We start from the raw sequence: 15994 nt of genomic DNA on the forward strand, positions 1-15994 counted from the left end.
GGAAAGCCAGTTCATTTAAAAGCCAGAGGAGTGGAACTTGTGGCCACCTTTTATTCTTCTTCTTCACCAAAAGGCCTATTGTGCCTATTGTGTCTCCAATTCTGGAGTTTCTGGTTCTGGTTCTGATGGAATAGCCTTAGAGTTAGTGGGTTGAAAAATCACTTGTATAATTCTCAGGACTCCAAGCTCTAACCAATCACTATTGAGTCATAAATTAAAGGAATATAGAAACAGATAATCAAGACCCTATTTTTCAAGAATATCTAAGCAAAACATATCAAATCAGTGAGAACATATTGGTTGCCTTCCACCAACTGCAAAAGCTTACATTATATGCTGTATAACATATAAAAATACAAGTGCCAAAATTAATGATGTAAACGATCATTTCTTTAGTAGGCTACAGATGACCAAGATGAATGTGGATTTCCAAGGTGTCTTGGAGAGGTATGCTAGGGTTTCAGATGGACAGGCTTATGTAGGAGCTAATGAAAATGCCCTTGTGTGGAATAGGGTCTCATAGGTGAGATATTGGCTGACTGGGGTGGGGGTGAGAGGTAGTGGATGCCAGGTTGCACTGAGGTAAAAACATAAAAAAAAAAAAACATACCCAGGTTAGACTGATACTTAGTTACTAAACTAACTAAATCTCTTTAGAGAGTGTCTGGAGCAAACATATATTTCAGATAATAAGAATAGGATTTTTAGAGAAGAATCCTATAAGAGTAGGAAGGAGCTTTCATGCCTTGTGGGACAAGTTTGAGCAGGAGAGGGATGTGATAAGATTGGTACATTGATCAGCTTAGTTTGGCATAAATCATTTGGAAGAGGCTGGAAGAGACAAAGTCTGGGACAAGGTAAGAGAGTGAGATGATGGGGCACCTGGGTGGCTCAGTGGTTGAGCATCTGCCTTTGGCTCAGGGCATGATCCCGGGGTCCTGGGATCAAGTTCTGCATCAGGCTCCCCCCAGGGATCCTGCTTCTCCCTCTGCCTGTGTCTCTGCCTCTCTGTGTGTCTCTCATGAATAAGTAAATAAAATCTTTAAAAAAAGAAAAGAAAAGAGAGTGAGATGATGATTGTTGGACTACATGGTAGCAAGAGCAAGTAATGAGTGGAAACAGTTTCTGCAAGAAGATATTAAAGGGAGAGGAAACGGGTGGCTCAGTCAGTTAAGTGTCTGCCTTCGGCATAAAGTCATGATCTTTGAGTCCTGGGATGAGCCCCAATTTGGGCTTCCTGCTCAGCAAGGGGTTCTTCTCCCTCTCCCTCTGCACCCCTCTCTGCCCTGCTTGTGCTCGTGTGTGCTCTCTCTCTCTCCCTCGCTCATTCTCAAATAGATAAAATCTTTTTTTTTTAAGGCATATAAGAAAATATTAAAGGGAAAGAGGAAGCTAGCAGCCTGGAGCCAGTTTTGGAGGGAAGATATGATTAATTTATTTGGGACTTGGAGTTGAAGAATCATTGTCGTTATCAAATGGACATGGAACACTTGATATGTGAAAGGCATTGTATCCAAGTCAGGAAATACACGAGATAAGTGGTACCTGCCATTAAGGAATATGTGATTCACTTGGTGGGAAGATAGGACAGACTTGATTTGTTTATATATCAAGAGCATGCAAGTTGATACCCTAAACGATAATCCAATTTCAAAATATGCTTGACTATAAAAGGACTTACATGGCTTTGTTAGGTGCTCTGCTGTCCTGGTCTTATTTTCCTTGGGCTGATTCCATTCCCTGATCACCTCTGCTGATGAAAGTGAAGTTGACTAGGTGTTGTTGAGGAAGTTTAAAAAAGGTTAAAACTGTTAATTCACAAAATGAACAATCCATTATCAGATAATTAAGCGTTTGTTATAAAACAATTTATTACAGAACTATAGAGTAGTTCCTTAAGTTGGGGGGGGGGAACCTCTAAAACTGAGTTTTAACTTCATTTTCTTCCAGAATCACTGTGCCCTATCCTTCCTTTACCTTACTTCATTCAACAGTAATATAGATACTAACTGGTCAATTTACATTTTTGTGAAGTTAACCTGAAACATCGACATTGGAGCTATTTTCAAAAACAAAAGTACTGATTGCTAGAACATGCTTTTAGGATTTCATTATGATGTATTGTCAGGGTAAGGATAGTTCAAAACGGCTTCTGGAAGAAGTAAATGAAGAGCTTGTTGCCCACACCCTGTACTGCCATCAAAGAAACCATTCCTGAAGATTTCTTTCATTGTTTCATATTTTCGTATTTGCTACTGATAGCAGTTAGTATGAGAGAGCCGGTACATCTGTACAAAGGATTTTAGTGGACATGTGTATATTCTTTATCATTTATAAATTAATCCAATGGCATAGACTGTAAGAACATTGTTTATAGTGGTGTTTTTCAAACTTCTTGGTCCTAGGAGCCTTTTATACTCTTAAAAGTTATTGAGGCACTAAAGAGCTCTTGCTTATGTGGGTCTGTTGATATTTGCAATGTGAGCTATTAAAACAGAAATTTTTAAAAAATTTATCAATTCATTTTTTAAAACCTATTTTTTAGGAGTTTATTTATTCATGAGAGACACACAGAGAGGCAGAGGCAGAGGCAGAGGGAGAAGCAAGCTCCCCACAGGGAGCCTGATGCGGGACTCCATCCTCAGGAACCCAGGATCATGCCCTGAGCTAAAGGCAGATGCTCAGCCACTGAGCCACCCAGGCACCCCTAAAACCTATTATATACTAACATAAATAGCATATTTTTAATGGAAAACAATCAGTTTTCTAACAAAATATAGTGAGAAGAATATCATTGGTTTACATTTTTGCAAATTTGGTTTAATAGAAGAGAGCTAGATTCTCATATTTGTATTTATATTCAATCTGCTATGATATATTGTTGTTTTAACTGAAGTATATATAAAATGTATGAAGAAAATATGATAGTTTTGACTTTCCAGACTCTCTGAAAGGATCTTGGGGCTCCCCCAGGATGCCATGGACCACATATTGAAAACTCCTGGTTTACAGGACTGTGCACTGTGTTATCACTAAATTGTCAAAATTCACTAAATTGTCACTAGTTCTCCCAATTACCAAAAGTATTGTGCCCTTAAAACTCCAGAGGTATATTTTCCTGAATCTGATAGATGTTTAAAATGATGAGTTGTTTTATTAGTTACAGTAATGTTCTTCTCGGGAGATGACTTATGTCATTATCTTTGCTTCTCTTTCTTCAGGTGATCTGGTGATTCTCGATGATGCTCCCACTGCCAGCTGGCTGCAGGGCCGAAGCTGCTGGGGTGCCCGTGGCTTCTTCCCATCCTCATGTGTGCGGGAGCTCTGCCTCTCCTCACAGAGCCGGCGGTGGCACTCCCAGAGTGCCCTGCTCCAGATTCCAGAATACTCAATGGGACAAGCCCGGGCACTGATGGGGCTTTCAGCCCAGTTGGATGAAGAGCTGGACTTCAGAGAAGGGGATGTGATTACCATCATTGGAGTTCCTGAACCAGGCTGGTTTGAAGGGGAATTAGAGGGCCGAAGAGGCATTTTTCCAGAAGGGTTTGTAGAGCTTTTGGGGCCCCTTAGAACTGTGGATGAGTTGGTAAGTTCTGGAAATCACAATGAATGCATTATTAATGGTGAAGAAGAGACCCCTACAGGAGAAGAGGAGAGGGGGCCAGAGGAAGATGAGGAGCAGCCGGGGACCTATGGAATTGCCCTCTACAGATTCCAGGCCCTGGAGCCGAATGAGTTGGATTTTGAGGTAGGTGATAAAATCCGAATTCTGGGGACACTGGAAGATGGCTGGCTAGAAGGATCACTGAAGGGCAGGACAGGCATCTTTCCTTACCGATTTGTGAAGCTGTTTTCTAAAACAAGAGCAGAGGAGACCATGGACCTGCCACAGGAAAGCAGCCCTACTGAAATCCCTGACACTTCCATAGATTGTCGAGAGAACCCCTTAATGGTGGAGGGAAGGCACAAATCTCCTGAATATAAAGCAGAGAAGTCCAACTGTGTCATTTCTGAAACATCTGCTTCTCCCCTGGAGCATCTGACTTCTGAGTGTGAAGTACACAAAAGCTCTCATCAGGATGAGGGCACCTCACGGGGGCCCCCAAGAAGCCCAGGCTGGGGCCACGAACAGCCTCTTGCCAGACACTCTTCTGCAGAGGATCCTTCAGAGACGATCAACGGGGTTTCTTCCCAACCTCAGGTACCTTTTCGTCCCAGATGGCAGCAAAACCAGTATTATTCTACAACGGGAGGGGGCCACCTAAGCACAGAGCAGTACTCTGACCCTCTTCCCGTAGAAGCCAAAGCGAAAGACTACTCCAGCCGGCCTCCCAGAGGAATGTACTCTCCACCAAAATCCTTTCAGAAGCCCGTGCCATCTCCTCACGGTAGCTCTTGTCCTTTGGCCCCTAGGGTGGTCAGACCTAGCCTGCTGAGCTCTCAGCTCCAGAGCATGGTTAGAGGTACTAAAAAGTACCACACACCCAAAGAAAATGCCTCCAGCTTTTGTTCTGCATCAGAGAGATCAGAAGTGAAGGCCGGTCTACAAGACAGGATGTTTGCAGCAGACTTGATGGCACTGGGGCAGGGAGGAGGCCACACTGACCTGGATTCTAAGTTGACACAACAGTTGGTAGAGTTTGAAAAGAGCCTGTCAGGACCCGGTGCAGAACCAGAGGCAATCTTGCGCCACTTTTCAATCATGAACTTTAACTCTGAGAAGGACATTGTCCGAGGTTCCTCAAAGTCAATCACCCCACAGGAGCTGCCCGAGAGGAGAAGAGCCCTCAGGCCCCCGCCACCGCGTCCCAGTACTCCAGCATCCACCTCCCCCCATGTGCTTCTTGACCAGAACCTGAAGCCGGAACCACCCTTGGCAATGCGACCCTCTCGCCCAGCTCCCCTGCCTCCCTCGGCACAGCACAGGGTGACTGCAGTCACCCCCGGGCTCTTCACCCCCGGGCTCTTCACCCATGCGAGCTGTGAGTCCCCAGAGAAGGAGGGCCCTGAGAACCTGGACCAGACTTTGGACCAGACTTCCCAGTGTCCACTCGTATTGGTGAGGATTCAGGAAATGGAACAGGACTTGGATATGTGTAGCCCAGCTCCAGAAGAGCCCAACTTAACATTGGAGGAGAAGCAAGATGAATCTCTAAGGGCTGAGACCCCTGAGGATCTTGAGTTCTATGAGAGCAACATTGAAAGTTTGAATATGGAACTCCAGCAACTCAGAGGTAAGTGACGACGAAGTACGAGGTACACATTCCTTGACATCCACAAGTCCACATAACAGCGTCCCCATGTTTTTCAGGGAGATGTTACCATCTTTGATTGACAAAGAATGAGTTGCTTTTTCATTACCTAATTTCTTACTCTGTCTCCCAATTCGACTGCTCTGTTTTGATATATCTTACGACTGTAGCCTCCTGACTTCACTTGCTGCTCAGATGGAGCAGCTGAGACCTCTGACATTTATACCTCCTGTGGTGCTAAGGCCTCCGTTGCAGTCCTATATGTGGGAGGTCCTGAGTATAATGACCTTCTTTAACCAGGCTCTAATAAGGATTAAAGACTTCTAGGCTAAGATTCATGAAAAAACTCCATCTTATAACTTTGTGGTTTAAGGATTAGGTTTCAATAGTAACTGTAAGAGTTAACAATTATTAACTTGTTCATAATACGGGCTTGTTACCATTTGCTTGCACAAATAATCCACAGCCACCCTAAACGTCTTGGGATAATGCATAAATAAATGAGGAAGATAAGATTTGTAGAGAGTGAGTAGCTTACCAAGGGAGCTGGGAGCTCCTGTTTTTACTATAGTTTTCTGCTTTCCATCTTGTGTGTTCAAAAATTTCCTGTCCCTTACCTGAGGGGTGACTCACCAGCCTCAGGGGACTCCATTCATGTTCACCAGATTCACATGAGAAATAATTTCTAGAGGAGGAAGAGGCAAAAAGCAAGGCAACATCAGCAGTCTAGGGCCCAAGGACGACATGGCCATGTCACTTTGGGCAGGTGTGCCAGAGAGCTCTGAGCCCATATGTCATCAGGGCAGAAAACACTACTGGTGGGCCAGCTACACGGACTCCCTCCCCTCTACTTCAGACTGCTGAACGTGACTGAGAAAATAAGTTCCGAGGAGAAAGAGTATTATGGGAAGGCCAGAAATCGAGTCATTTTCTGGAAGATGGAAAGCAGATGGTACTACAGAGAGGAGACTTCTATCTGAATATGCTCAGGAGTGGACTGCTCTACAAGGGAGCACAGGTCTGAGGGAGACCTGTGGCAGACTCAGAGGTGGGGCAGTAGGAGGGGGTCCTGGAGCAAATTTGGTGTGATGAATTGGGGAAGAGCTAGGCCACTGAGCCCTCAGGTCACTGTGCTGATTGGGGGCGGGGATAGGGAGGTGGGGGCAGCAGCAATTACCCTCCAGGTGAAGCATGAGGAGGAGCGCTGGGGCAGGTCCTCAAAAGGTGAGCATGTAGGAGCGCCTGGCCAGCTCAGGTCAATTGGTAGAGCATGCAACTCTTGGTCTTGGGGTGGTGAGCTTGAGCCCCATGTTAGAGGTAGATTTTACTTAAGAAAAGGAATAGGGGGGCAGCCTGGGTGGCTCAGCTGTTTAGCACCACCTTCAACCCAGGGCCTGATCCTGGAGACCAGGGATCGAGTCCCATGTCAGGCTCCCTGCATGGAGCCTGCTTCTCTCTCTGCCTGTGTCTCTGCCTCTCTCTCTCTCTGTGTCTCTCTCATGAATAAATAAATAAAATCTTTAAAAATAAATAAATAAATAAATAAATAAATAAATAAATAAATAAATAAATAAATAAATAAATAAGAAAAGGATAGGGACGCCTGGGTGACTCAGGGGTTGAGCATCTGCCTTCCACCCGGAGCATGATCTTGGGTTCCTGGGATCAAGTCCCGCGTCAGGCTCCCTGCAGCAAGCCTGCTTGTCCTTCTGCCTCTGTCTCTGCTTCTCATGAATAGATAAATAAAATCTTAAAAAAAGAAAGAAAGAAAGGTAGGTGGCATTAAAAAAAAATGATCATTTAATATGAGTACCTGAAGTCCTGGGGGATTGCCAGATACTTGATGATTTCAGAGTGTCTGAAAAGGAATTCTAAGGGGATCTTGGCTCAGTGCTACATCCCCAAAGCCATAGCAAGTTCCAGGATCTTCCATTGCCTTCCATACTTGTAATATTTGAGATATACTGGTAAACTATTCTTGTATGAGATATACAGGTGGCAGAACTAAAGTGTTTCAAATTCTAGGTAGTGCGAATTTCTCAATAATGATGCTTTTTAGAGGTGTCTGGCTGGCTTACAGTTGGTAAGGCATGTGACTCTTGATCTTGGGGTAATGAGTTCGAGCCCTGTATTAGGTTCCTCGCTCAGTGTGGAGTCTGCTTGAGATTCTCTCTGCCTCTCCACTTGTGCTCTCTCTCTCTCTCTAAAATAAATAAATCTTTAAAACATTTCTACTTATTATATATATATATACTTACAATATAACTTATTTATTATAGAAAAGTTGCAAAAAATTAAAGTTCTCATATATCCTTCACTCAGCTTCCCCTTACCTTAACATCCTACATAATTATAGAATATTTGTCAAAATCCAAAATTAACATGATAGTAGACATTTGAAAATTTTAGAAGGGACCATTAACATAAAATAAAAGCTAAATAAAAATAATTTCAAACCTTTAAAATAATATCACAAATAATTAGTATTGAAAAATTATTCTTTTTTTTTTAAAGATTTTATTTATTTATTTATGAGACACAGAGAGAGAGAGAGAGAGAGAGAGAGAGAGAGGCAGAGACACAGGCAGAGGGAGAAGCAGGCTCCATGCAGGGAACCCAACATGGGACTTGATCCCCGGACTCCAGGATCACGCCCTGGGCTGAAGGCAGCGCTAAACCGCTGAGCTACCCGGGCTGCCCGAAAAATTACTCTTAAAACAAGATTTTAAATACCCAAACTTTAGCTGCCCTGATAGTACTAATCTTTGTTTTGCTAATAGTCTAGGCATAGGAGAGAGTTTCCATCTTGGATTGATGTTGGTTGAAATAAGAATATATCTAAAAGTATCTTTAGATGGGGCCATTAAGGTACACGTTGCTTCATGTAAGCTCATTTTCTTTTTTAACAATGAAAATATTTTGTGTTCTTGTTCTGATTTTGACCCTGCCATTGAAATCAATATTGTTTTTGCTAATTCAAAATTTAGACAATAAATTTTTGACAGTATTCATATCTTAAAAATGTTTTATCGAGGTATAATTGATGTGCACCTGAAACTTATGTAATGTATGACATAATGATTCAATATTAATCATTTTTTCTCTATAATCTTTTACAATATTTTTAAAGAATTATAATCTATAGCAAATATTAAACCCTGGAGAACACTGGGCAAACACTTTTGGGTAGTATTCAAATAATGGAACATTATTCACCACTATGTGCAAGATTTAACACTACACAGAATCATTTGTCAGAATTGCCAATTTAAGGACTTATTTTGTTTCTAAAACTTGGGTATTTCTTGAACAGCACTTCAGAAGATTTGTATAAAATGTACTGTACAAATAAGCTCATTAATATTTATTTTATTTGCCAGAGTGACTCACTGTTAGCAGCACACAGGGCCACGAACACAAACACTTATAAACACACTCACAGCATAGCAACAGCTACAAGCAAAACTAACTGATTAGATCCTGATCACTTCTCTCCAGTGTACTCTTATCCTGGTCAACCTTAACCTTTTACTCTGTGTCAGTTCTTGCTTTGACTTGACGTCGGTGAATTCCTTTAAACCAGTAATGTGTCTACATTTATTACCAGGCTTTATTCTCACAGGAGAATTATAGTATTTTCTCTTGTTTTCCACATTTCTTGACTGATTTTTCTTAGGATTCAGAAAGGCATATAAATTTCCTAAGAAATGCTGAGAAGGAATTCCCAGATGGAATCACTACTCAGTCTCAGTTCAGTTACCTGAGACTAATTTCAAGGCTTAAAATTCTGTGGACAACCAGGATATTGGAACCCCAACTGTAATTTTGTAAGAGGGCTGGTCTATTTATGACTCACTCTCAGGAGTCCTTTGGAATCTTAGCTTCTTATAGAAAAAGGTCTCTTTTTAGACTTCTCACCTCGGATACGGTCTGGGTTTTGAGTTTTTGACCACTTCTCCCCAGAGGATCATTGAAACATAAGTTCTGTTTTGGGGGACTGGCAAAATGTCCTAGGGCAGTACCATTTCTGTGGTTTTTTACCTGTCTGGATTCCAGTTTTCCTTTGGTTTTGGCCAGTGCACTACCAACTTCTCAGTGTATTGATAGTTTTAAGATTTTTAAAATATTTTCTCCGACTTTTTTTAAAGATTATGTTTATTTATTCATGAGAGACACACAGAGAGAGGCAGAGACATAGACGAGGGAGAAACAGGCTCCACACAGGGAGCCCGATGCGGGACTTAATCCCAGGACCAGGATCACGCCTTGCATGGAAAGGCAGATGTTCAACTGCTAAGCCACCCAGGCATCCCTTCCTCCAACTTTTTAAACTTTTTTTCTATAAGAGGGTTGGCCTATATAACCCAAACTTCAATTAGTAGAAATAACAAAGGCCCAAAAATTTTAGATAAGCAAGTATTTGGCCCTGAGAATTTGGGGTTTTAAATTTGAAATTAGCACATAGAGTCAGGGTAGGATAGTAGGAGACGTCTCTGATCATAGCGAACTGGGCAATGAAATGCCGTCTTGCAGGCTGCAGGATGGTATTCAGTTCAGCCACTCATTCACCCAGCAAATGTTTGTTGAGCTTTTGCTTTGTGCCAGATGCTGTGCTAACGACAGAGTAAAACACAGGTGTGAGAAAAAAACAAAAAAACAAAAAACAAAACACAGGTGTGCTCCCCTCCCTCAAAGAGCTTCTAGTCAAATAAGCTGCTGGTTAATAAGTGAAGGTCCATGTCTGAACACAGTACCTTCAAATCTGATAAAGAGGTTGATTTCTGGAGCAGTGGAAACATTTAGGGTTAATCCACAGACTTTCAGATTACCTGGTATATGCTACATTCATTCATTTATTTATATTTTATTTAAACTCAGATTAGTTAACATATATGGTAAAATTGGTTTCAGATGTAGAATTTAGTGGTTTATCACTGACCTACAAAAACCCAGTGCTCATCACAAGTGAGCTCCTTAATCCCCATCACCCATTCAGCCCATCACCCACCCACCTCCTTTCATCAACTCTCACTTTGTTTTCTGTAGTTAAGAGTCTCTTAGGGTTTGCTTCCCTCTCTCTTTTTCCCCTTTCCCATATGTTCATCTGTTTTGTTTCGTAAATTCCACATGTGAGTGAAATCATATGGTATTTGTCTTTCTCTGACTTACTTCACTTAGCATAATGCCCTCTAGCTCCATCCACGTTGTTGCAAATGATAAGATTTCATTCTTTTTGATGGCTAATATTTCATTGTGTGTGTGTGTGTGTGTATGTGTGTGTATTAACAGTATGTGTCACTTTTTAGAACCCCTAGGACTATACCCTGTAGCCCTGAGAGAATCTTACTTTAGCATTTGATAGTTCTATTCTGTCTCTAGGAGAGGCTCACATGCCTCAAAATGACAAGTACATTCATTTCTTTACTCAGCAAATATTTCTTGGGCACATACTACGAGGCAGGCACTGGCTATCCATTGATTAATAAAAATGACACAGTCACAGTATCATTCATATTTGTGTATCTCTGAAACACTAGTGGAGGTCAGAGTGATACTGACCTCTGTATTTAACCACACTGTGTCTTGCTGTCTGTGAATCATAGCTGTAGTTTTTCCGGTGTGGGCTAGGACCCCACTGTTCTGAATCAGTGCAGTGGATGGTAAAGTGTAGAGTCAGCCTCTTCCACATCAGGAACCTTGCTCCTCAGCTTCTCTTTCCTTTAAGATAATGTCAGGAGGAATATTAACCAGAGATTCTCAGGATAATTTTAAAAGACTCTTACAAATCAAATCAGAATGTGCTTTTTAGGAACAGAACATTTTCGGCAAGATACTGAGTGAGATCTGAGGCCCCACTACAGAGAGCCATTCAATTAACAAGTTGGAAAATTACTGATATGGAACCAATAACGTCTTTATATTGAAGTGATATATAATACTCTAGACAGATTTTTTAAAATTTGAAAGTTATGGAAGCAATTTGTTATTTTGAAGATTCCTTGGAATGCCTTGGGTATTAAAAATTCATTCTCAAACTAGTAAAAAATAATAGAGTTAAATAGCCAAAACATTTTGTGGTCTTTCAAGACATAAAAGTTTATGTGAAAGAAATAATAATCTTTCTTTCTGGTTCTTCAGTACATAAGAAAAAAGCAAGTATCCTTGTGACATCTGGTTCAGGGTGTTGGCTCAGTAAAAATGAGCTCAGTTACTTGTAATGGATTTTGGTATAAAACAGCAACCAGAGTCAGAAGGCATTAATAATCTATGTTAATTCAGGATGGAAACTAGCTTTTCCTTTTAGGATAGGTGTTTTAACACATGTCAAGAAATGTAGCTTGAAATGGTTAACTTAGAATTAACCTGTGAATCACTAATCTTAACTTTGTAGTATGACTTTGTGAACATTTTCTCACCCTCAGCTCAGGGCAGAGGGCTTGAGAGGCTGGAATAGATCCAGGGATTTTAAGTATTGGTGTCAGATTTCACTGAGGCTTTGCAGGACCCAGTAAAAAGACCTGACTCCCTCTAGCTTGGAACTTCCAACGGTGAGCACTCCTGCCACCATCCCACTGCCTGAGTGCCCCACCTCCTACCCTTCACTTTAGCAAATGTAGCAAGACCCCAAAGACAAAAAAACTCTAGGGCAGTCATTTATTCAAGAACTATTGAGCTCCTGCCATATTTCAGGCAGTGCTCTGGAGTTACAGCAGTGATCTCTGCCCTCATGGTGAGAGACAAACAATAATTTAGTAGAAATATAAGCATGTGTTAGAATGTAAAAGAAGTTATGGAATCAGGGAAGACCTCACTTGAAAAGCGACATTTGAGCAAAGATCTGAATGGTTGTAGGGAGGCAGCAAAGCCAATTTTCGGGAGGGGGAATTGTCACCAGCAGATGGAACAGCAGGGGCAAGAGTGCTTGTAGTGGTTGAGGAATAGCAAAGAGGTCAGTTCAGCTAGAGTGAAGGTGTGGGTTTTACAGTTCGTTGTTAGGAATAAGACGAGGAGCCACAGGAAGATTTTGAACAGGGGAGTGGTAAGATCTAACTTACAACGTTACGGAGTCACTCTGGCTGCAGACAGACACAGGACAGGAGCACAGGGACTAGTTAGGCTACTGCAATGATGCAAGCAAGAGGCCACGCAGCCTGGACCAGGACGGTAGACTGGAGATGATGCAGAGCGTGCAGTACTAGATAGATTTTGAGTTTGAGCCCATAGGACTTGCTGGTGGATTGGGTGTGAGGTATAAGAAAACAAGAAGTTAAGGATACCATGAGGTGGAGCAACTGGAAGGACTGGAGTTGCCAGTAATTTCTCAATTAATAGTGAAGACTGCAGGGGATGCTGGCTGCTGGGGGAGGTGGGATGGGGTGGAAATCAGGAGCTCAGGTTTGGTCATGTTGACGAGCCGATGAGACATCCGTAGAATGTGTTGATTAGGCAGTTTGATTAGGGGAGAGTTTAGGGCTGGGGACATACATTAGGGACAACTAAATTTGGCAGCACACAGACATTATTTAGAGCCACAGCATTTAATGAGATTACTTAAAAAAATTTTTTTAAAGAAAGTGTAGGTAGAGAAAGAGAGGTGGCCCAGGCATGACCCTTGCCATGAGCTGAATGAACTGGAAAGGTAAGCTGGTGACCGTAACTTTTTTTTTTTTTTAAGATTTTATTTATTTATACATGAGAGACAGAGAGGCAAAGACATAGGCAGAGGGAGAAGCAGGCTCTTTGGATCACAACCTGAGCAAAAGGCAGATGCTCAAACACTGAGCCACCCAGGTGCCCCTACCAGTGACCATAATTATAATTAATTGAGCACTTACTACCTGCTAAACAATGTGCTGGGTCTTTGTTTTTTTTTTTTTTTTTTAAGATTTTATTTATTTATTCATGAGAGACACAGAGAGAGGCAGAAACATAGGCAAAGGGAGAAACAGGCTTCATGCAGAGAGCCCGATGCGGGACTTGATCCCAGGACTCCAGGATCACACTCTGAGCCAAAGGCAGATGCTCAACCACTGAGCCACCCAGGTGTCCCTGTACTGGGTCTTTCAACACGTTTCTAATCCTCCACATTGTCCACATTTGACAGATGAGAAAGCTGAGGTTTGGCCCAGAGTGTCACAGTTGGTCAGTGGTGGGGCTGGGATTCAAATTCAAGTCAGTGTCATGGTCCAGTCTTTTGAGCTCTGTCACTATGCCATACCACGAGGTCCGTGTGTCTCAACTTAAGGAAGGAGTGGTTGATCTCTGAGAGCTGGTGGTAGGAAGCTGCCCTTGAAAAACTCAAAAATACCAGTACTTATGGAGGAGGGATCCCAAATCACCCTTGCCAACTTCCAAAATAAATTATGCCAGGCATAACATTTTTTAGTACCCTCATCTGTTGAAAACTGTAAGAGTATATATGTATGTGTTGCTACACTTTGGAAAAATATTTAACCTTCCCTCACAGATATACCTCTGACTGCTAGCTTATCAGTTACACAAGTTTCCAAAATGCTCACCTGTTCATGCTAGCAACTTCCCCAAGCTGCTCTCCATTCCAGTTTCCTATTTGGACCCTCACCTAACTCATAACCTATTAAGTTCATCACCAGGTTTAAATTCTGAGACATCTTAAATGCTTCTTGTAGCCCTATCCCATTGAGAGCATTCACATTCTTCGGAGCATATCAGATTGTCCCCAAACACCTCTAATTTTCCTACATTCCTGTCTTTATTGCCTTTTACAGTGCTCCCTGACTCCAGCTTCTGCTTTTCCTTCTCCCAATTGTCTCTCTTCATTGGGGCTTCCTCTCTTCCTCTGAACATGACTGAGAAAATAAGTTCCGAGGAGAAAGAGTATTATGGGAAGGCCAGAAATTGAGTCATTTTCTGGAAGATGGAAAGCAGATGGTACTACAGAGAGGAGACTTCTATCTGAATATGCTCAGGAGAGGACTGCTCTACAAGGGAGCACAGGTCTGAAGGAGACCTGTGGCAGACTCAGAGGTGGGGCAGTTGGAGGGGGTCCTGGAGCAAATTTGGTGTGATGAGTTGGGGAAGAGCTAGGCCACTGAGCCCTCAGGTCACTGTGCTGATTGGGGGCGAGGGTGGAGAGGTGCGGGCAGCAGCGATCGATTACCCTCCAGGTGAAGTATGAGGAGGAGCGCTGGGGCGGGTCCTCAAAGGGTGATCATGTAGGGGTGCCTGGCCAGCTCAGCTCAGTTGGTAGAGCATGCAACTCTTGGTCTTGGGGTGGTGAGCTTGAGCCCCATGTTAGGGGTAGAGTTTTCTTAAGAAAAGGAATAGGGATGCCTGGGTGACTCAGGGGTTGAGCATCTGCCTTCCACCTGGAGCATGATCTTGGGTTCCTGGGATCGAGTCCCATGTCAGGCTCCCTGCAGTGAGCCTGCTTGTCCTTCTGCCTCTGTTTCTGCCTCTGTCTCTCTGTCTCTCATGAATAAATAAATAAAATCTTGAAAAAAAGAAAGAAGAAAAGAAAGGTGGCATTTAAAAAAAAAATCATTTAATGAGTACCCGAAGTCCTGGGGGATTGCCAGATACTTGATGATTTCAGAGTGTCTGAAAAGGAATCCTAAGGGGATCTTGGCTCAGTGCTACATCCCCAAAGCCATAGCAAGTTCCATGATCTTTCACTGATTTCCGTACTAGTAGGATTTGAGATATACTGGTAAACTATTCTTGTATGAGATGTACAGGTGGCAGAGCAAAAGTGTTTCAAATTCTAGGTAGTGGGAATTTCTCAATAATACTTTTTATAATTAATCATGTTCCAGAGAAATGTCATGTCTTCTGTGCTTAAGATGAAAACATGACAAAACAGGCTTAGAAAGCCTCAGTAATTTCCCCAATTATGCAACTGGTGAGTGGCAAAGTCCAGATTCACACCCAGGGCTCGCAGAGCTGCACTCTTAACCTCTAAGCTATCCTGCCCTCTATCTGGCTGGCATCTAGCACATGCCCAATAAATGCTGCAAGCATTCGCTCATCAAACATGTCTGTACCTGCTGGGTACCCCATGTGCAGAGCTGTGTTGAAGACTGGGACATAAATGGTTCTTCCCTGCAAGGAGCATTCAGTGTAATAGGTGGAGATAAACAAGTATAATAAAGTAACATGGGTGAGATGAGAGATTTGCTTGGGGCTCTGGAAAATAATAAGAACCATAGGAATCAGAGAATGTCACTGTGGTACCAGTGACATCGGAAACATTGGGCACCTGACCAGAGGGATGGTCTGCACAGTTACAGAGATATCCACAAAAGTGTAGGGAGGCACATGTTCTTGCTGGTTCTTTTCCTGTCTCATCCCTCTTCCTTTACCTTTCCTGCACCACCTCCCTTTATGTCTCCTTCCAAATTTTGCTGCCCAGCTTCCCTTCCAGCATTGTGTCCTACAGCATATCTGCTACTGGGAGTAGAGGGGGGATATGGATGGTCACTACAGCTGATTGCCCACCCTCTGGTGATAAACAGAAAATGTGGGGGGTGGAGGGGAGAAGTGCTACTTTAGGGCCTTGTGAAGAGCCACTGGGATGTTACTGTTGTGTCCCATGACAGGGAGAGCCACAGACAGGGATACCCTTTGAAGGGTTGAATTTTGCCAATAATACCAGGATTGAGAAAAGTAGAAAAGTTGTCTTCCTCTTTCCCTCAGGCCACATGTCTTTGTACAGAGATTTATCACATGAAAAAAGCTCCTGGTTCTCAGCTTCTGATTAGTTC

The 15994-nt window shown here is 42.6% G+C and overlaps 1 protein-coding gene across 3 annotated transcripts in view; it reads left to right on the forward strand.

Moving 5' to 3' along the window:
- Nucleotides 1–15994, forward strand: part of LOC121484112 (dynamin binding protein) — a 106577-nt gene that overhangs the window by 43867 nt on the left and 46716 nt on the right. For all 3 annotated transcript variants that reach the window (XM_041742877.1, XM_041742876.1, XM_041742878.1), the window contains exon 4: nt 3222–5234. In XM_041742877.1, the coding sequence (XP_041598811.1) occupies nt 3222–5234 (2013 nt within the window). The remainder of the gene's footprint in view (nt 1–3221; nt 5235–15994) is intronic.

Source organism: Vulpes lagopus, chromosome 2, assembly GCF_018345385.1.
Source record: "Vulpes lagopus strain Blue_001 chromosome 2, ASM1834538v1, whole genome shotgun sequence".
NCBI classification, from domain to species: Eukaryota; Metazoa; Chordata; class Mammalia; order Carnivora; family Canidae; genus Vulpes; species Vulpes lagopus.